This window comes from Ambystoma mexicanum, chromosome 4p (genome assembly GCF_040938575.1).
Source record: "Ambystoma mexicanum isolate Mex_15411 chromosome 4p, UKY_AmexF1_1, whole genome shotgun sequence".
Classification (NCBI taxonomy): Eukaryota; Metazoa; Chordata; class Amphibia; order Caudata; family Ambystomatidae; genus Ambystoma; species Ambystoma mexicanum.
Genome location: NC_090927.1, coordinates 903944043 through 903966318, shown reverse-complemented (window position 1 = coordinate 903966318; position 22276 = coordinate 903944043). Strand labels below are relative to the sequence as shown.

The window sequence follows — 22276 nt, the reverse complement described above, 5'->3', positions numbered from 1 at the left end:
TTGCGGGGCAAACTCTTGGAAAAGCTGGCCATCTCATAGCTTACTGTCCACACTGAATCTGTTGGTTGTCTCCATGACCATCAGTCTGGCTTCAGAGCTGCCAAAGGCACGGGAACGGCTCTCCTGAACACTTGTGAAGATCTGCTCTCTATCATTGATTCCAGCATTCCTCCTGTCCTCAACCTCCTTGATCTGTCCTCTGCTTTCGACATGGTCAACCACACCATCCTGATCCACTCTGAGAACCTGGGCATCACGGATTAGGCCCTGGAGTGGCTGACCTCGTTCCTCTTGGACCACCCCTCCCAGTTCCAACTTGAACCTTTTCTCTCTGCCACCTCTATCTACACCTGTGGCGTTTCCCAGGGCTCAATCCCCTCCCCCTGGTTTTTCAACCTCTACTTGGCCCCTTTGGCCCACCTGATCTCTACCTTCTCCTCTAACGTTCAGTGTTATGCAGATGACTCTGCTTTCCTTTAGGCTCCCCTCAGCCTCCTCTCGTCTTGCGCTCATTCCAGGCTATGCGCGATTCAGGATTGGTGCGCCTCCAACAATCTCTGCCTTAATGCCAGTAAGACAGATCCTTCTCATTGGGACCTCTGCCCCTGCTTTCCCCCTCTCACTCTGGCCGCCCATCCTTGGGCCTTCTTCCTTCAGCTTCCTGCAAGGCAAAAAACCTTGGTGTCATCTTAGACTCCACCCTCGCTTTCTCTACTCACAACTCGGACAAGAAGTCCCACTACCAGCTGCACCTCCTCAAAGGGACTCTTCCCCTTCTAATTTCCCCCCAGAAGCTCACTGTCTCCAGAGCCCTGGTTCCCTCTAGGCTGGACTACTGCAACAGCCTCTTTCTCAATCAGATTTCGTCTACTCTCGGCCCTCTGCCACTATTCCAGAACAGGACTGCAAGACTTATCCTTGGCCTCCAGCCCACTCTCTCCAGCCCTGAAATCTCGCCACTGGCTCAGCTGGCTGCAAGGATCAAGTTGAAGACCCTTTGCATTGTCCACAAGGCTTTCTGGGGCCGGGGCCCACACTACATCCAACGCTCTCTTCCAAAATAACTTCCTTCTCCAGCGCTTCGCTCAGCTACCTCCAACTCCCTTAAGGTTAGACGCTTCTCCGGGCATAGGGTGTGGGGGGGGAGTGGCGATCTCTCCTCTGCAGGTGCCTCTTTCTGGAATTGTCACGTTGCCCCTCTAAAACTTGAGCCGGACCATCTGAAGGACCGCAAGCAGCTCGTAACGTTCCTCTTCACCCCAGCTTTAGCGCTCTCCCTCCCGACATACCGATCTGCTGTACAGAGTGGTTGCTTGGCTACCCTCAGAATCTCACTGGATACCAGCTTCTTTATCAGTCACCTTTGCACTGCCTCTGGGCCTACCACGCACAGGTGCTATAACTCCCACAGTCCCTTGTTCTCATTACACTACCCAGAGGTGCGCTGCCCTGGCTGCAATTACTCAGAGCATTGCTGCCCAGTTTTTCACTCCCATCTCCCTTGCACTTCCCCACCTCCCTTTCCCCTTCTCGCACAATCTGAATGACAAGTAACATTGTTTGTCTTGTCCTCTCTTGGGCTTCCCTCCCTGGTCTTATCATTCCTAGAAAAACGTTTGTACAGGCACGTTATAGATGACTTATCATATCATGTAGGGCAAGTTAGGAGGGCGATGAGGAATCAGTCCGAGGAACATTCATCAAAAAGAAAATTACAGAGGCAAGTGATTTTTTTCTTCTAATTGATTCGTTCCAGTTAAGGCAGAAAGTCAATTTCCATGTCCCCTGGGGGACCTGTTATTTTTTTCCCCATGTCTTAAACGAGATTTGGAAATCCTTTTCCACTTCAGACTTCTCATAAAGTGGGGGTTAAGTTGGAGACTCAATTGGGCCACTGCTGGTCATTTGTCTTTTGGGATACCAACTATTTTTATCCCCAATGAGACTAAATCCATAGACTTACGAGGGACCAAAAATCTCAAGTGTTTTGTTTGTCAGCCATTTGTTAGGTAGATTTTCATTTTTTAAGTACAATCTCCTCCACATGAGAGTCCCACCCAGCACTTTCTGCTGGAATACTGGATTTTATGTTCTGTTCCACTGACTGAGTGGGAGCCTTTTTCCACAGGGAATGTCTTTGATAAGATCATTAGTAAAAGTTTATATGGAAGAACTAGTATATATGAACTAAGGACAATGGGTTTTTAGGTAATAGCATTTAGGATTATTATAGTTGGGGAGCTGTTGATTTAATGGATGTGATGAATTGTGCATTTGTAATGCATTTCTTTTTTATTTGAAATAGAATTTGAGATAATTTTGTATGCGATTATACGTTAGGAAAATTGGAACTCCGGAGGTACATTTTGTATGGAATTGTATGTGGTAAGGCATATTTAAAGTGGTGACAATATGTTTTTTATCAATTAAGTATTTTAATTGTTACTAAATATTGTTAATTTGTGTTGGGGTCCACAGTTTTTTATTCATAGACATCTATGCTATAAGGGTGACATTGGACATACCTAGTGACTTACTGGGAATTGTTAACAGAATAAGGGCAAATCTGCTGCAGATTACTTGGATAGACTGAAGGTTTAATCTTCAGATTTGGCAAGCACGTAAAGTGTCAGAATGAACCAAGAAGAGCCACAAAGGAGAATGAGGGAGGGCTCGCATGTGACTGCATGCCAGGCGCATGCTGGAGAACAAGCGTTACAGGTAAGTAACTTAAGCAAGATTGTATGCAGTACCCAGTGGGAGAGTGCATCAGCCTTGTCCTCTTGGCAATAGTTATCCCAACCTTTGGTATAAGCATGTACTACACAAGCTGGTAGAGTGACCGAGCAGCCAGGCTTATCTCAAGAGTGGTCAATGTGAGCTGTAGGGTTGTAACAGTTTCACAATGACAGTTCTTCAAATAAACTCTTACACACAAGGTTTCTTGATTAAACAATTATTAATTTATTTAACAGTCAGTTGAATAAGCCTTCTTTAAAAGGGAGCAATCATAACCAAATGTACTTCAATAAACACACACTCAGTTGATAACCATTGGGGATGGCACACAGACACTTCCTACACCCTAAGGTGACTTAAATAACTAGGACACTGTGGACATTGACTTATCACTGGCACATTTAGAGCAATACTGAGTTGGATGTCAAAGGCAAAGGGTTTAGAAGGATAAAACAATGGTTAACAAATATGCTTAAGCAGGTAAGTACTTTTCAACCCCATCAATGCAAAGTCAATTATGAGGGGCAAATCTGCAAACAACTCTGCAAGAGTACTTGAGTAACTGAGAGCTAGCAAGGCTACTCAACAAGAGTTAAGTCCCCTTAGTTTTGCAATACCTTTGGTTTGAAGAAAACTGGATCCAGCTGGCTTCTGCTCCTGTGTAGGTCTGCAGATCCTGTGTTCCTGGGCCTCAGTCGTGGGGACAAGAGGGAGGACGTCTGGGGATTCCTGCACTATGAATAGAAAGTTGGCGGCAGCAATGGGCAAACTTCAGATCAGCGGCACTTCGCTGTTTCAGCTCCTCGCGGCTGGCAAACAGCACCGCAGTTGTTCTCGGATACCTTACTGGACTTTCCTCACATCTGGAGTCCAGCACTCTGTGGAGAAGTCATCTGTTGCAGGGCTTCTCTAGTCTAGGCGAATTCGGAGATTCAGCAGTGCAGCAGGGCTTCACCGGGCAAACCAACGGTCCAGGAGTTGCAGGTAACTGCCTCTTCCAAGTTCTTCTACGGATTCCTTCTTCCAGGGGTCGACTGACTTCCAAGCAAAAAGCCTCAGCTTTTATGCAGGTTTCTCCCATTAATTTGCAGCCTGTCACTCACAGCAGGGTGACTGTCCTCCAAGGACAGCCAGCCAGCCAGCCAGCCAATCACCTTTGGGTGCATTCCTGTAACCAAGGGGATAAAGCGCAGGGAGTTTCAGGCACCTCCCTCATTTCCTGCCCCTGCCAGACACGCTGGTACCAGATGCAGGCTTCACCAGTGAATCCCGCCAAAGACAAAAAGGGACCAAACCTGGTTTGGCGCGCAGAGTAAATCTCAGGGAAGGACCTTTCCAACAAGAAATGGTGAAAAAAGACGACCGAGCCATTTTGGCAAAATGGGTGTGTTACTGCAGCTGCAATTGCAGCCCGCGGTAAAAACACAATGGTAGGAAAAAGTAAACCACTGCTACCAGCCATTAATTGTAGAAAGGGTAACCTAAAAAATGTTACATGAGAAACTAGACAAAGGGGATACCAAGTTACCCCTCCAGGACCCTATTGTAAGGTAGTGTGTGCTGAGTCTAGAAAGTTACAAAATGTAATTAAAGTAAATTTCACTTCACTGCTCTTGGAAACAGTTTCACCAAGAGAAGGTATTTAAACCTTTTGAAAATCTAAGATATTGGACTTGACTGTCCAGCTCCTTTGATGGCCGGCAATTACCTTTGAGATGGATGGGGATGCAGATCTTACTCATACTCCAAATAAGAGCCGACTCAGGAAGTTGACAAAAGGTAGACTGTTTTAATATCAAGTATCTAAAACAGGGAGCATAACGAACATCAATGAGGACGCTCATTCTTTAACTCAACTTATTTAAGAAAAACTTGTATTTTTATAAGCAAAATGCGTCATTGCTGAAGTCTAACCTACGTATGAACCAACGCCATCCTACGTGGCAAACTACATAAAACTAACGGAGGGAGTGAGTGTGTCTGTGGGAACATCTAAGTATATGATCCATACTAGTCTAAAAAAGTAACGTGAATGGTTATTTATCATGTGGATGATTAAGCCCTCCTCTATCATTGACCACTACGAACATCACTAAATACACAACGTTCCATTGGTTTTCACACTATAGGACCCCTATGCAGGTCCTCTACAATTGGTTGGCACTCTATCTTCAGTATTTTTCCACCTACTTTAGCAGCTTGCAGGCTGGCCGTCCAGATGCTGGTGAGGTTGCCTTAACCTTAGCTTCCCACCAATTAGCATATCAATCCATCATCACCTCAGTGGTCTGTCAATTAGGCTTTTGAACTTTGTCCGAGAGTATTCTTCGCTTTGAGAAAAGTAGGGAGTGAGCAGCAGAGTCTGCCTTCCTGCGTAGGTGTGATCATCTTGTTCGTCTACTTCAGGCATCCATGTGACTAAAGACCATAAAATCAAGCCTTTTTTGTGTTATTTAATATTTTATTCCAATAGTTCTCTGACGTCTTCCTCGTTATGTTCACTCTTTCAGAACAGGTTTGTTCTTTCACAAGATTGTATTCAAAGTCAGTTTACTTCAGTTTTCATAAGACCTCAGCTTCCTGGGGCTCATCCAACCTCGCCTTTCTGAGTTCTGCTTCTGTAATTCAATATCTGCTTTTAAAACTGCCACACACTGAACTGAGGCATTTTTACTAATGTCCAGCCTGCGTTAATACGTTTAGTGGAAACAGCCATAATCTCATTCCTATGTAAATATATGTTGGCGCTTACCGCAATCTACTTTACAATAAATTCAGAGCTAGCTTCACGATTACTTTGCTTCTTACATTTCTTCTGCATCTGTACACGTGTAAAATGATTTAATATCTTCATCTATTTCTGCGGCATACGTTTCTACACCTTGAGCCCAAGATGTCACTTATCCTTATTGCTTTCTTGATGCCTTATAGAATATCCGCATTCTCTGATCACTGCATCTTTTTATGTACTTCAGCTTCATATAATATACTTTGACAGTGGCTGGTAACACTACCATTCATCCTTGCCGTTTATTAGTTCTGCTTCTTCGGGGATCTCGTTCAAATGGCCATCATATTTCCGGGTATGCAGATACGGTTTTCTCAATGGGTACCTCAGCGCCCAGATTCTCTTAAGTATTGGTCCTTTCACTGGGACTGGACTGAGTGCATATTCTGCTCTTTGTCGATTCAGCTGCTCTGTATACGTCTAATACTTTGGTTTCCAACATACAGGTAAAAGAGACTGGTCGATTGAGATGGGGGTACTTGGCTCCTTCTCTACAAGACTTCCCTGTGCCACTGCACTGAAGATGCTGCGCGTCACAATGTAAAGATGATGCCTATGGAGTTTCAAACGCCAAAGTCAAAGGAAACGGAGTCCAAATCACAGTAAAATACATGAGTGAAAAAGGTCTCACTCTCTCCAGGTTAGAAATTAAAAGTTCCTATAGTCCAGCAAAAAGTGCTGGTGGTCTCCAAGGTAGAAGGGAATTCGCACATTTCAAAGATTTGTCCCAAACAGTAACTCAAACCACCTTCAGCATGGGGTCTGGCATGGATTCACATGCTCATAAATAACAATCACACAGCAGTATATGTACACAACTACGGAAGGTTGCAAGGCTCAACAGAAACAACAAAAACACTCACCTCTGGAACAGGCACCTCAAGTGAACAAGTTGCCTAGCACTGCTTGCCCGACACGGGATTCCTCCCTGGAATCCCTGTCGACGCAGTAGAACCTTGTGAAGGTGTGCGTGGACCTCCACGTATCAGCCCTGCAGATGTTGAGCAGGGGCACACCAGAGAGAAACGCTGTTGTTGCTGCTATGGTACTGTAGGAGTGGGCTCTCGGCCAGCCCAGAAGAGGCCTGTTAGCCAGCCGATGACCGTGCATGATGCAGCCTGAGAGCCACCAGGAGATGGAAGCCTTCGATAAGGCCTTTCCGTGATTCACAGGTCCAAAATTGACGAACTGAGAAGTCTTCAGAAAACTCTTCTTGCGTGCCACATAAAACTTCAAGGCATGAGCAACGTCCAGTGAATGGAACGCCCTCTCTGCTGGCGACAACGGATTAAGGAAGAAGACCGGCAACACCAAAGGCTCATGGAGGTGGAACTCCGACGGCACATGCGGCATAAAAGTGGGGTGTGTATGCAGTAGCATCCTTCCTACCCTTGTTGCGTGGAAGGAGTACAGCTGTTTGCAGGACAGGGCCTGGATCTCCCTAACCCACCTGGCTGAGGCGATAGCAACAAGGAAAGCAGTCTTCCACAAGAGGAACTTCAGAGAGGCCCGATGCACCGGTTCAAAAGGTGCCCCCGATGAGTTTCGTCAACACCACATTGAGTTTCCAAGATGGGGCCAGAGACTTCACAGGTGGAAATGTCCTAAAGAGGCCCCTGATTAACTCCTTGACAAGTCTGTGCAACCACAAGGAAGGCCTACCCGGTGTCCTAGTATAACAGGAAATGGCGGCCAAGTGCACCTTGATAGAGGCATGAGCCAGTCCAGCATTGGCCAAGGAAAGAAGGAATGCCAGGCGCTGCAGGGCTGAGACACTCAAAGGAGTGATCCTCTGAGCCCGGCACCATAAAGAGAATTGCTTCCACTTATGGCTGTAGCACTTAACCTGGTAGAGGCACTGCCTTTGGCCATCCCCATCTTTTGGCTTTAGGCAATACTTGCCCGAGGGCTCTCTAAAGGGGCATGCACAGTAGGAGCCCTCTGGGTAACTGGGTCAAGGCACCTGGTCCCCATTTGCCAATTCTGCTGGTGTACACCAGTTAGGACAATGGAACCTTATTCTTGGCCGGATGTGCATCAGGGGGTGGCAGCCCTACGTCCCTCACCTAAGGAAGTGAACAACGGATACCTCAAACCTGAGCGACTGACATGGAAGCAGATGATCACGTGATGACAAATTGGAAACCGAAGACAGACATGGGGAGCATAAAAGAAGGTCTATTATGTCTTGGGGGGGGGCAGGAGAGGTCAAACAAATTATGTATATTGTGAGGGGCCAGACCATGGGGTGATAGATGGGGAGATCTTGTGCCACTGCATTTATATGTATTTTAAATGTCTTGCATTACAATCCTGCCTCAGAAATGTTTTGAAGCCATGTATTACTGCAAACATTTAGCATACCTATTTTTCTGAGGCATGTAATGAGTTGCTGCTGTGGGACCACACGTCTTCGGAATTTCAGTGGGTTCTGGCTTTGTGTTTTTAAGGGTGCTCCTTTTCCCCCTCACTAGGTGATGCATTTACTGTGTAATGTAGATATGAATTTTATGTTTTAGAGGTTTAGTGTTAGAGTGTTGGCATCTGGGTTCACGTTAATTATTTTATTACTGTGTTTTATAATTATGGTTCCCCCTCATCTCCCCACTGCTCATCTAACTTAATGTACTGTGCCTACCCCAAGGAGGGCTTACATGTTAGTATAGATGTGGGTTGTGTCACAATTGTTGTTATACATTAACTGTATTTGTCTTTACCATCAAGCTACGTATATGTATTTGACTAATTAGAACTGTAGATTTCTTAGGATACCAGTGGGTTCATTCATGCATGGTGTGGACTGACTGCACTTCCTTAGAAGCCCTCATGAACGCTGGAAATAGGTCTGATTGCTCTGCCACAGCTACCTACTGTAGAAAGGCTTGGGTTTAGGTCATTCAGAAATCTGCCCACCTACCCCAACCATACTTTGACTTACTAACAATGGATGACCATATTAATTTCAAGCAAACGCTAATGATTCTTCTCATATATATATATATATATATATATATATATATATATATATATATATATATATCTTTGTGGCACTCTGTCAAAGGAGAGAGGGCACCAGTGGCGCACAACTGCACTTTAAAAGCATTTAACCTGTCACAAACCCCAGCACACAATACCTCTGGTTCCCACTTGAATTTAATTTCCCAAGTGAGGGGCCAGGGCGAAAGCATTTGCAAGCAGTTATTTTGTTTTGAGAAGAAAATGCATCATTGATGCAACACATTCAACAGTGCAACAGCAAATCGTTAGTTTAAAATGCTTTTCAAACTGAGTTCCTAAAGGTCTTTAAAAAGTCAGGTTTCCCTTATTCAAGGCCCAGTTACAATAAATTGCATACATATTTTTTTTTAAAACTGACCTAAGAAGAATGACTTGCTGCTGTGTACTTGCAAGTTGTCAGAGCACCTTCCATTACCCTGCTGCTTACAACACAACTACCCTTCCTGACACGTGCCCAGCCATCACAATTTTACATGGGATTTCTGTTCCAGGCTTCTCTTTGCAGGCGTTTGCCCTCCCTTCTCTAGTTGTGATCCGCCATATTGATTATATGGGGTTGAAGAAACAGAGCAACATTTTTCAACTCGAATAGCCCCAACACTGCATTTTACACTCCCTTGTGTATCAAAATGTGCAGCGTTTTGGCCTTCATTAAATCCGCAAATTGTATGCACACACATTGTAGGCATTGTGCAGTTATTAAATGCCAACTCTTTTTGAAGGTAGGGGAGTGTAAAATTCGGTAAGGACAGTCTGCAATCCAAAACTCAAACAGCATTTCACACCACACACCTGCTCCTATGCCATCGATGTACACTAGGCAGGCTGCATGCACAAAAGAAGTTACAGGAGAGAGACGAGACCGATCAGGCTCATCCACGTCCATGTCCTCCTCAGCATTGTCTGGTTCTTCATCTTCCATCATGACATTCATGAAGTTGACCCAAGATAAGATGTCCCGAACGCTAACAATGCATCGTCGTCCATACTCCTGGTTAATGAGCCATTCGATGAAGTCCATCATTTGTGCAGCTATGTCGGCTCCTGAAACCAAAACATGCATTGATTGGAAAATGATATCAGCCGCTTTTACTCAGACAGATGACATGCGGGAAAAATGTATTTTCAGAACCCAATACAAAATATACTGATAACATACTTTAAGAATACTTTTTTGTATGTGCATGATATGATATGGCATTTATAATGCGCCTATACACAAGTGTTTCAAGGCGCAACGAGGCAAAGGAAGGGGAACAAAGGGAGGACAGACAACGATCCTAATAGGCCAGGTGTCATTCAGATCACGGAAGTGCATAGGATGGGGGAAGGGACAGTGCAATACATGGGAATAGATAATAACACTAAGTAAAAGTAGCGGCCAGCAAGAGGCAACTGTAAGGGTAAAGTGCAGACATCAGGTGTCAAGTACTGGTAGGGGGACTGTAGGGATACAGAAACAGTCCCCAAGAACGGGGGTTGCCAGGCAAACAGTGCAGGTGTGGGAGACTGGCGGGGGAGGGACCTGGGCCCGAGATCAGAGGGTGTCCCGGTAACCAGTGCAGTTCATGTTACAGCCAGGAGGTTAGCAGGGGAGAGGAGGAGAAAAGCAGAATAAAAGAGAAAGGTTTTGAGGTGCTTCCAGAATCGGAGGTGGTTCTCCTCAAGTTTAAGGGAGGCAGGGAGGCTGTTCCAGAGGGAGGCCCCAGCTGAAGAAAGATCTACCACCAACTCGTTGCTTGGAGAAGCTGACCGACCATGAGGGACTTGGAGGCGGATGAGTGAAGAGCTCGAAAAGGAAGATATTTAGGAAGAGAGTTGAAGCTATTGAGGCCCAGTGCCCCAGAAGGCCTTGTGGACAATGCATAGGGTTTGAACTTACTCTTCGCAGCCACTGTGAGCCAATGCAAAGATTTCAGTCCTGGCAGTCCTGTTCTGGATAAGTTGCAGAGGGCGGAGAGTAGAGGCAGGCAGATTTAGAAAGAGGCTGGACGCCAAACGAAAGTGATGATTTTAGAAGACCCAACCCAGCCATATCTAGTAAGAGAAGGGACTTGGTGACAAAAAAACAGAACGACCGACCCAAGAAATTGCAGTCCAAAAACAATCTGCGAATTAGCCATTAAAACAGGATCAGGCCAGTCTTATTCAGACATTCAGCCCTAATAGAAACCATCAGAGCCAAAATGACCAGATAGTGATGGGCTAATGGAACACCCGGGGCTTTGCCCATCTCACAGGAACCTCTGATGTGAATCTTGGAGACTATGATATCCTATGCCTCCAAGAGACATGGCTGATTACAAAACCAAGTATGGATGGCTATGAAATTGCATTTTCCTCATCTAAAAAAGGGCCCAAGGGAAGACCCTCCGCTGGCCTATTGATTGTCATTCGTTCTGGCAACGGGCTGTTTTTAAAATCAATACTGACAACAACTCTGACTCAAGCAGTTTTGATTGAATGGTCAAAACATAATACAGAAGGAAACCAGGAAACATTTCTTTTGATTTTATTAATCAATTCCTACTGAAATCCTGCTGCAATTAAAGTCGTTATCCAGTCAATAAGGAACATCTGTAAGACTCAATCTTAACTAAAAAAAAACAAAAATAAAAAAAAATAAAAAAAAATCGACAATATCATTGTTACTGGCGACTTGAACGCACTAATTGAAGAAAGGGACTACTCACTGAAAGTATAAAAGCCTTAACCCTCCTACAAAAGAGGAATAAAATGGAAACTAATGGAGGTATTCGCCCTTCATAACCTCCACTGTACAAGACATCAACACCCTATAGTTCCATCTTGAGAACGAAATGGTCAAGGGATGACCATCGATCATACGTTCGTTTCACGAGCGTTTGCTATTAATTATCGACAACTTTGAAGTCTAAAGAACGCAAAACAGCGATCACAACTTGTTGCAAACAAGGTGGAAAACTAACCAGAAGTTGTCGGAACAAATGTCATCAGATCTGGAACTGCATAATGGGAACACTCGACTTCGTCTAAATGAAAAGGCCATTCTGAACTTGACCCAAAATTATGTAATCCAGTTGGAAAATGCCACATATCAAATAACAGGCTTTGATTATCATCCTTTGCTAGGAATTTATAAATTAAGAAAAAAGGGATGGAGACCAAACCAACGAAACCACACGTTTACAACGCCCCACTAGTGGCAAGAAGACAAATAGTTAGAGCGCTTAAAAGGCAAGCCAAAAAGACGGGCGATACATTAATTAAGGAGAAATTGGAGCAGGAAGTGCAAAGTTAGAGCATTGGTATGAAATAATAAGCATACTCTATACCAAAAAGACTCTGAAGATATGCTTCGAGCACGGTCTGGGAAAAAATCTAGAGACTTTTGGTCATTGATGCAAGCAACGGGAGGTGACTCCAGTAGTAGGCTACAAAATGGTGTGGGAGACGAATCGTGGGCGTTCCACTTTAAAAGCCACCACAGTCATCAGCGCCAAAAAAGAAGGGAAATGGAAGACCGCATGGACGATAGAGGAAATTGAATCAAGGATAAGAAAACTGAACAACTCGTGGGCTGCGGGTCCCAATGGAATTACGAACCTCCAACTAAATATGCACCCGGAGTCCTGGGCCCTCCTTATTAGCACAATCTTTAAGGAAACAGTAAAGACCAGTAGTCTTCCAAATTCATGGAGAAGGGCACACATTGTACGAATCTTCAAAACAGGTGACATAGCGGACCCGCACCAATATCTACCGATCGCCTTGCTTGATACAATAGGGAAAATCTTTGGATCAATTGCCCTGGAAAACCTGCAAGGCTGGATAAATCAATCAGATAATTTCGACCCATTACAAACAGGCTTCGTGAGAGGTCTGGGTACGACAAGTCACATCTTACTATTAAGTGCACTGAAAGTGAAAGTAAAGGATGGGAAACCACGAATGCACTTAATATTTATTGATTTAGTGCAAGCCTTTGACCGGGGAGACCGGGAAATCCTGTGGGACAAGATGGAAAAGCGAAACTTTCCAAATACAATCATGGGTCCAATAAGAGCCTTGGACACTGAAACATCAATAAAGGTGTGACTCAATAGAGCAGGAGATCACAAGAAATTCCCACTGCCCGGGGTATCAAACAGGGCTGCCCTTTAGCTCCCGCACTTCACATCTTATACATGTCGGACTTCATGGAAACTCAGACTTCGATAAGATCCTTTCCACCAACTCTGGGCAATGAAAACATTTCGAAACTGATCTATGCCGACGATATTATCTTAATTGACCAAACCCAAGTTGGCCTGCAGAGGCAGTTGAACAACCTCCTCGTATATTTGAAAAAGAACAAACTAGAACAAAACAAATCAAAAACAAAAGTCATGTCTTTTGAAAAAGGAGGAAATACAAAGAAGAACATCAAGCTGTCTGCAGAAGGAATACAACTTGAAAAGGTAACAAACTTTAAATACCTAGGGATTATATTGAACAATAGCCGGGTTGAACTCCCGATGCAGGAACACCTGTTCAATAAACTTAAAGCCCTGATCAGTCAGTCAAAAATGATTAATCGAAAGTTTGTCCGTTTCTCAATCCTTCCGAGAAGACAAAAGTTGTGCCAGCATTGATTTACGGCGTAGAAGCAATGAAAGGGCTGCCACCAAACTTCTGGGCAAAATTGGAAGGCCGTTTTTGGCACAAAGTCCTAAATCTGCAAAATTCAACACCTATGGCAGCGATAAGGAGAGAACTAAGCTTATTTTCAATGAAAGTCCTTGTGGAGCGAAACTCCTTGATGCTATTTAGAAAAGTAACAATCCACTAGCAAAACCCATTCTGAAAATCATCCCAAAAAAAATGGAAAATGAAGAAAATTGGATGTTACTTGAGTGGAGGACTCGAAGCCAACAGTTGTTAGAAAAGGGGGCGTGGCTTAATGGCTGCGGTGTAGGACGTGATTCCTGGGAGCTCCTGCAGATCCGCACATGATCCTGAGGATGAAAGGCATTTAAAGTCAGCTGTGAAGTGCTAAAAAAACAGCCACTGTAGCATGAAGAAATGAGGTGTGCAGCAGGCTGAAGTTCGGGATAATTAACAGCCAGAAGGAAGTACGGAGGAAGAAAAAAGCTTGCCGTGTCTGGGCGGTGGGTGAAAACAAGATGGCGCCCACTGAACAAAGGGTCTGATGTGTAATCAGCCGTACTGCCGGGAGAGGAGGTTGCAGAAGGCTAAGGCAGTGAAACCTGTCGCTAATACGAACAATCGGAAAACTGGAAAGTAAATGCACAAAGAGACGACAGCAGTGTGAAAGGCAGCCGGACTAGTGGAAGCCAGCAGCGACGTGGGACAGAACGAGTTGGTAATTGGGAGTAGCGGATGCGTATTCGGAAGACTGGGGGCATAAATGGGAGCAGTGGACACAGACGGCAAATACATTATCATTAGAAATCAGCGTATGCAGCCCAATGTTAACACTGGATCAGCTGTGGGACATTGTGAGCGCAGCCGCCTGTAGTCTGAAGCCTGAAGGAGCCACAAGATCAGCTGCTGGGATGCGGAAACAGTAGCAGTAGCAGCGAAGTCATCAGAGCAAAAGCAATGCAGATTGTGTTAGTTGCAACATTGTGGCCAGCATGGAGCTGCGAGGAGCGAGCCGGCAAGAGAACAGAGTGTGAAACTGACATCGGATTGGAAGGTGGTACTCGCGCCTGCTAAGGAAACAAAATAAATTTACAACACAGGCAAGCAGGCCATAACAGAGGATTACAGGTGGAAAACAAAGATACTGCTGGCTCGTGGGGGCACAAATACTACACAGAGAAATGTGGCGAGCCTGAAGCCGCACTAGGGGATGAGTCAATGAAAGTCATGTGAGGTGGCAGCAGGGCAATAACTCATAATAATAGCACCCATCAAGAGAGGTAACTTGTACTGTTGGCGCTGGAAGACACTCGCCCCAGGAGGGTTGAAAGAAGACAGCGGAAGCCACGGCCCGAGAAGAGCACAGAAGTGGACTGCGGTGTGGTCAGTTAAGAGCCAAGCTCCACAGAAGATAACAGGCCATGGTGAGCGGGGACACGCTTGGGCATATCATTGGGAAACAGCGCTGTCTGGGGTGTGGTGCACAGTCCGCTCGGGTCGCATAAGGCAGACTGCCCCTGGAGTTACAAGTGTGGACGACAAGCTTTTCCTAACCGAAGGAATGTCCAGCAAGCCCCTGAGAGCGAAGGCCAAGCAGCCTACGCTGGACGAATATACCAGAACGCCAACTGGCCCCGAGGGAGCCAGGAGCAAGGATAAGACCTCAGCAGGGGGAATGGCCACTGTGAGTACTAACCAGGAAGTCCTGGAGGCAATCGCGGATTTGAAGGCGGCCTGGGAGTCCAAGCTTCAATTGGCTGTGACGGAATTGAAAACGGCGATGGAGCTTCAAGTGGGGGCGGTACAGGAAGATGTGAACCTCCTCAGGCAGGATGTTAGGACTTTGGCAGAGCGCACGGAGACCCTGGAGAAGGAGATGAGCCCAACTGCTGCGGACTGTGCTGCACACAAACGGGAGCTACATGCCCTGGTGCAACGAGTGGGCAATCTGGAGAGTAGGGCAGAGGAGGCAGAAGGGCGCGCTCGAAGGAATAACATTCGAATCGTCGGACTGCCGGAAGGGGCTGAGGGCCACAACCCGACGGAGTACGTGGAAAACATGCTGCTGCAGGAGATCACCGGGGGGAACCTCTCTCAGGGATTTGCTGTGGAAAGGGCGCACAGGGCCTTGACAAGGAAGCCACCGCCAGGTAACCCGCCCAGGCCAATGATTGCCAAGATTCTCAATTATCGGGATCGCGAGCGAATCCTTGAACACTTCCGTAAGGGAGGAACTATACAACGTGGCGCAGCAAATATAACTGCCTACCCGGACTATACCCTGCAGGTACAGCGAAGCCGCATGAACTTTGGATCGGTCAAGAGGAGATTGCGGGAAGCTGGCCACAAATACATGCTGCTCTATCCGGCCAAGCTAAAGGTTTTTTACAAAAACAAGACGCTGTTCTTTGAAACTCCAGAAGACGCCATGGGGTGGCTAGACATGCAGAGCTGCCCCCAAGAGCCAGATGTTCAGAAGGAAGATGGAGCTGGACGAGACAAGTAAAGTGGTGAACTGGTGGGATTGAGGAATGTGGGACTTGATTATAGTCATTGATGCAGCTGGATGGCTGGAACGCCCTGAATGGTGGGAAACATGAGCTGTGTGCACGGAGATTGCTGCGTGAGGTAGGAGCCTCCCGGGGCCGATCTTTATACCCTCATTTAGAGTTTAGTTAGGTCACTGTTAGTGCGGTGACACCCTGCCGGGTTCTCGATTGGGGTCGCCAAGAGAGAGCCAAACGCGGGTATGCCTGAGATCCAGGGATGGAGCTGGGCAGTTAGTTGGGTTGGGGTGTTGGGGTGTTTAAGTTTATATATGAGCCTTTGTGGAAGTTCTATTATTGAGAGTCTGTTTGGTGTGGGGGGGAGGGCTGCGTGGGGAGGGGAAGGGGAACCATCGATAGACCATGGGGGACCTTAAGATATTAACATGGAATGTTAGAGGGCTCAACAGTTACCTGAAACGTAATAAGGTTATGTTGTACTTGAGGCGACAGAAGATAGACATCGCCTTGTTGCAGGAGACACATCTGACGAGGGAGAGGATGGAGATGGTGGGGAGGAAATGGAAAGGGATAGCGGTGGGTTCGTCGTACTCTGGCTATGCAAGGGGAGTGCTTATCTGGGTGGCGCCGCATGTCCCATTTAAGTTAACTGAAGAAATTGTGGATGCAGATGGGAGGTTGGCGATAATTAGGGGGCTGTTAGAGAACAAAGAAGTATGCATAGTAAATACCTACGCTCCTAACCAAAACACGGCGGCATACTTTAGGACACTGTGTACCAAGCTGAGTGTGGGGGCTGGGGTGATTTGGGGAGGGGACTTTAATTGTGTCTTGAATCCAGGAGTAGACAGGTCGGATGGGGGGGCGGCCAGGCCCAGCCCAGCAGCCAGGGTTTTGCAGAGGTTGCTAGCAGACTTTGGCTTGGCAGATGTGTGGAGAGTGAAACACCCTGAGGGGAGGCAGTACTCGCACTACTCGGCCCCGCATAAGCTACACACGAGGCTTGATTATATCTTTGCCACCCCGGACGTGGTTGCTGAGAGTACTCATATAGAATACAAAGCGAGGGTTCTCTCGGATCACTCGCCCCTGGTCCTGGGGTGGCAGTATTGCCCCCCCAGGGCGCGAATACCGACGTGGCGCCTCCGGGCAGAGGCGCTCAAAGACCCCGTTTTCAGGGAGGATCTAAGAGATGAGATCATTGCTTACTTCGAAATAAATACTGGCAGTGTGCAGTCGGCGGGCACTCTATGGGAGGCCTTTAAGGTGGTGATGCGGGGGGTTGCCATTGCGAAGTCAAAGGGGTTGCTGGGTGGGGTTCTGGCTGAACTACAGGCGGCTGAGATTGAACTGGAGAAAGAGCTGGAGGGAGGTGGGGCAGATACGGAGGAGACATTCAGATTACAGCGGAAGTGCGCGGAACACTGGGACAGGCTCAGTAACTTAAACTACAAAAAAAACATAGAAAGGCAACACGCGGGAGGAGATAAAACGGGCCGGCTCCTAGCATGGCTATATAAGAGTGAAGCCCCCAGGTCCCCGATTCGAACTGTAACCGGTGAGGAGGGCGAGACGGTGGACACTCAAGAAGGAGTAAACAGGGCATTTGCGGAATATTATACTGCTTTATATGAGGATGATGGGGGGAGCAGCCAAGAGGAGATTGATGAGGTACTGGAGGACATAGGCCTGCCCAAGGTGAGTGACGAGGAGAGGGAGGAGCTCGATGCACCGATCATGCTTGAGGAACTGAAAGAGACGGTGCGGCAGTTGCCCACCAGCAAGGCTCCGGGGGCGGATGGGTTCCCTAGCGAATTCTATAAAATGTATGAGGAGGAGGTGCTCCCACCCATGCTAGAAATGCTCAACGAGGCGTTTGAAGTAGGACGGTTGCCGGAGTCGCTTAGGGAGGCGATTATTATACCGCTCCCCAAACCTAATAAACCGGGACATAGCTGTGGCTCCTACAGGCCCCTGTCAATGTTGAATCAGGACAGTAAGATCCTGACATATGTTTTGGCCAACAGAATGCGGAGAGTGATCGGTAAGCTGATTCACCCAGACCAGACGGGCTATGTCCCGAGTAGGAACATCACTCACAACCATAGACGACTCCACCGAGTGGTTGAATGGGGGTGCAGTCAGGACAGTGAAATGGCGATTGTGGCATTGGACGCAGTCAAAGCGTTTGATTCTGTTAAATGGCCGTGGTTGCTGGCGGCCCTGCGTGGGTATGGCATGGGGGCCAGGCTATGTTAAATGGGCTGGAATGCTATATAGCGAACCGCTAGCCAGGGTCCGTACGGGTGCAGTGGTGTCGGAGAGATGGCAGCTGGGCAGAGGCACTAGACAAGGGTGCCCATTGTCCCCGATGTTATACATTCTGGCCCTGGAGCCCCTAGCAATATACCTCAGGCAACAATATGAGCCGATCGGCATCGAGGTAGGAGGGGAGAGGCATCTCATATCCTTGTACGCAGATGATCTGTTATTGTATCTAAGGTACCCGGAAGAGAATCTTCAGTATGTGTTGGAGGTGATGGAGCGGTATGCCAAGCTGTCCGGTATAGCGGTGAACCCTCAAAAATCTTGTCTATTCCCGCTGGGGAGGTACGTGGGAAAGCCTGTAGAGAGGTTACCTGTGTTGCAGATTCCGTGGGCGACAGGTTCATTCCGCTACTTGGGGATAGACGTGTATCACTCTATTGAAGAAGAACACAAGCACAACACTGAAATCGCTATAGAAAAAATTGGGAAATGCATGAGGTTTTGGGGAAGGTTGCCCCTAGCGATGATGGGTCGAGGGGCTATGCTTAAAATGGTGGTCCTGCCCCGACTTTTGCATTATTTCAACAATATCCCTTATATGATCCCTAGGAAGTTTTTTGTTAAGCTGCACAGTATGTGCAGAGACTTTTTGTGGCATGGTACCCGACACAGAGTTGCATTATGGAAGCTGCAGAACTTCTATGAGAAAGGCGGTATTAAACTGCCTAATTTCGAGGCGTATTATGTATCGGCACAACTGCAGTATGTGGCTAGGTGGCTCTCTGATGAGGAGACCCCTGAACACAGGTTGTTCGGGAGGGACTGTGCTCCTTTTTACTTGCGGGAAATGATCTGGGTGGCTAGCTCGGATATGAGCGAGCGCCCTAAAATGCTGTTGGTGGGATGGAACATGTGGCGCCGAGCCTGCCGCATGATGGGAGACCCTTTCCCGTGTGTCCCGCAGATACCGCTGGTCGCGCTGACGAAGGGGGACAGGCAACTGAGGGTAATCCTTAGGACTTATTGGGAGTCGGTGGGTCTAGTCACCTTGGGAGACATCTGGCAGGAAGGGGCTATTGCGGAGTTTGGGGAACTTGGGACAACGTCAGGACTGCACGGTGGCCAATATGTCACTTATCACAGGGTAGTACAGGAGATTAGGAGTAGGTGGCCTGAAGCCATTTTGGCGGAGGAGCCGGACACCGCCGTCGAGGTGATATACGATACATCAGAGGGTGGGCATGAGGTGTCCAGGTTGTACGAGATGTTGATGACTAAGATCGGGAGGGATCTGGTGCATTTGAGATCAGAATGGGAAACAGAGATGGGAGCCCCGATGGAGGATGGGATGTGGGAACGGGCTTTGGGATATCACAAGAAGGTGTCGAGAAATGCCAGGTTTAAACAACTGCAGTTGTACATAACGCACAGGGCGTACATGACCCCTCGGTGAATATCAAGGTTCAGAAATGTGGGGCGCCAGGCTTGCCCCAAGTGTGACGAAGAGAACGCAGACATGATACACATGTTCTGGGCGTGCCCGGTAATTGAAGTCTATTGGGGGGAGGTTGCACAGAAGCTAGCGGAGAAGGGGGTCACGCTCATAATAGACTCGGCCTGGGCCTGCCTGCTGGGGGGGTATCCCAGAGCGCGGAAATGCAAACATGTTGGGAAATTGAAAGATCTGGCATACGTGCTCGCGAAACGTAGGATCGCCATGGGATGGAAGGAGTGTCACAGGCCGCGGGTGGAGGTGTGGTGGAAGGACCTACAAAAATGGGCGGAGGCTGAAACAGTTGTGTGGCAAGAGGCTAGTAGCACGGGGGGGGATGAGGAAATGGGCTCCCTCATGGCATGGAAACTGCTGATAGCTGAAATGTTTGGAGCAGTATTGGCCCCAGCAGAATCCGGAAGCAGCGAAGCCCTGACACACGGAACAGATACAGAGGGCGAGGAACAAATAGGCTCATAAGGGGGGGGGGGGGGGGGGGGAGTGCAGTGGTTATGTTGTTGAAAGTTTTTATATATGTTTTGTTGTATTGTTGTTTTGTTTGAATAAAAATAATTTAAAAAAAACAGTTGTTAGAAAAATTTGGAAGACCAGAAGAGGACCTGCTATCAAATCCCACACCGATTAGCACAAAACTCTTCGAAATGGATTGGATTGAGACCAATGATTCAGCAGACCAATGCAAACTGCTCGCTGATCTTGCAAGGAATCCAAAAAAATTGAACGAGTTGGCTCTATATTTACTGAAATCTCCTGACCAACGAACATGGTAAGCCTTTCAGCGGATCAGACTGAACTTAGTCAACACCAACGAAATCTTAGCAGTCGGAGGGAAGGTTCCATCAAATAAATGCAGATTTTGCCCTTCTCCTACCCATGTAGAGACAAGAAGGCACCTACTTCTGGAATGTGTGGGTTTGGTGAAAAGACACCTGGTTAGGCCACTTCGTCAGGGATCTTCACGTTTACAGACTGGTGGGCTCGGCTAATGAGCGGGGAGAAAACCAGCTGGGTCATCACCGTGGTGTTTTTTTTTGGACAGTTGGGATTGGAGGAGCAACTGGGTTGGGCAGCAAAAGCACTGAACACCTACCCATGCTCATCGGTACCCTTGAAACTGCGACAGTCTTTTTTTCGCCTCCTACACAACTTCAGCAGAAATGTCATCTCCTCATTTTGTAAAAATTGTTTGTACAATTAAAAAAAATAAAAAAAGGCTGTTGCAGTAATCCAGCCTAAATAGAACCAGAGCTCTGGAGACAGTGAGCTTCTGGGGGAAGAAGAGGAAAGGAAGAATACCTCTGAGGAGGTGCAGCTGGTAGTGTGACTTCTTAGAGACGTCAGAGATGTGAGGAGAGAAGGAGTGTTGAGTTGAAGATGACCCCAAGGTACTTTAGTACGTTTATACTGTAAATACTGCTGGGACTGCCTGCATTCTGTATGTAATAGAGATTAAACAATCTACACCATACTGCTTTACATTTGAAATGGACAACATTTTTACATGAATATAATATTTTTAATTATGCTTCATGTTAGGTTGACTTCCTTAGCTTTGGGTTAACAACTTTTTTTTGCCCAAGGACTAGGGCCGTGTGTGAGTGCATGTGTTCATGCATTGTGAATGGTTGATTGTTCTTTGGTCCTATGTGTAGGATCCAGATAAATCCACCCAATTGGCTTAGTGTGTTCGTTACAATATCCTGGCTCTCCCAGGTGTTCCAATTGTAGAACATTCAGGGCAAAATTTCAGGATGGTTTAGCAAGTACAGTAAACACAATCAATAGGCACACAGCAAGGGTAGATTCATGCAGTATAGTTACCAAAATATATTCTATCTAAGTTTGCAAACAGTGATAACTACATTTTCCAAGCAAGTATCTTTTAAAACCAAGATGCTTTGTAATGAATGTGACCCAACTTCACACAAGTGATCCAAAGTCTTAGGAAGTAGAACAAAATTTAGAGTCCCCTTTGCCTCTTTTGTACACATTTCCACCAAAATGTGAACATGAAAAAAGTTGCACTGTATTTTGCGTTGTAGGATGCAGAAATTGCTCTGTTCAAATCTATTTGTTAAGGTGAAAAGTGCAAATGGATCTGCTACCCACATAGGACTGTAGAGAAGAATGTAGTACTGGAAGAAGACAAAATGATCATAAGGAAGGGTTAAAGTCACAGTCCAGACTTTGCAGCAGCCTGAAATGTGCTATTACAGAGTGATGATCCTGATTCAGCATCAGCACAAGCCCTGATTCAAGGCAGGATATAAATGGCCTGTTGCTGAAGAACCTAGGCCAGAACAAATCGAACCAAGAAAAGACAGTGGACCCAAAGAAGACAACTTAAGGAGTATGGTCAGAATCTCATCTATCCTAGCAATTTTTAGAGTGTTGTCGACACAAAACTGGTACAAGTAGCAGTCCACTGCCTTAGATAAACTATCTATGAAAGAAGACCCCAAAGTTGGAAACCCTGAATAAAGATCCCAGATGAAACTGGTGCAGCACAAATATGATCGGCAGAGGATAAGTCGACGCACCATTGTTTCAGAGATTGCAGTGTGGTGAACTCTGCCGAAAAAGCAGAGTGTGATGTAGGTCACAAAAGCTGCAGTCAAGCAAATTGAGGACACCACCCTGGAGGAGCCGAAACAGGGCCCTGCTTAATCGGTCCATGAAGCAACGGTGCACCCAGTAACAGCAAATCCCGGTGTTATGGATGTTTTTGTAACAACCTCAGTTGAGTGTGCTATAACACCACTAGTTGGTACTCAAAAACACCAGAAAACAAAGGGAAGCTAAACCTTTCTTAAACCT

General features: G+C 46.6%; 1 protein-coding gene across 3 annotated transcripts in view; it reads right to left on the bottom strand.

Annotated features, from left to right (window-relative positions):
* MDN1 (midasin AAA ATPase 1) overlaps positions 1-22276 on the bottom strand; it is a 2688524-nt gene that overhangs the window by 1813920 nt on the left and 852328 nt on the right. For all 3 annotated transcript variants that reach the window (XM_069606482.1, XM_069606484.1, XM_069606483.1), the window contains exon 34: positions 9338-9589. In XM_069606482.1, the coding sequence (XP_069462583.1) occupies positions 9338-9589 (252 nt within the window). The remainder of the gene's footprint in view (positions 1-9337; positions 9590-22276) is intronic.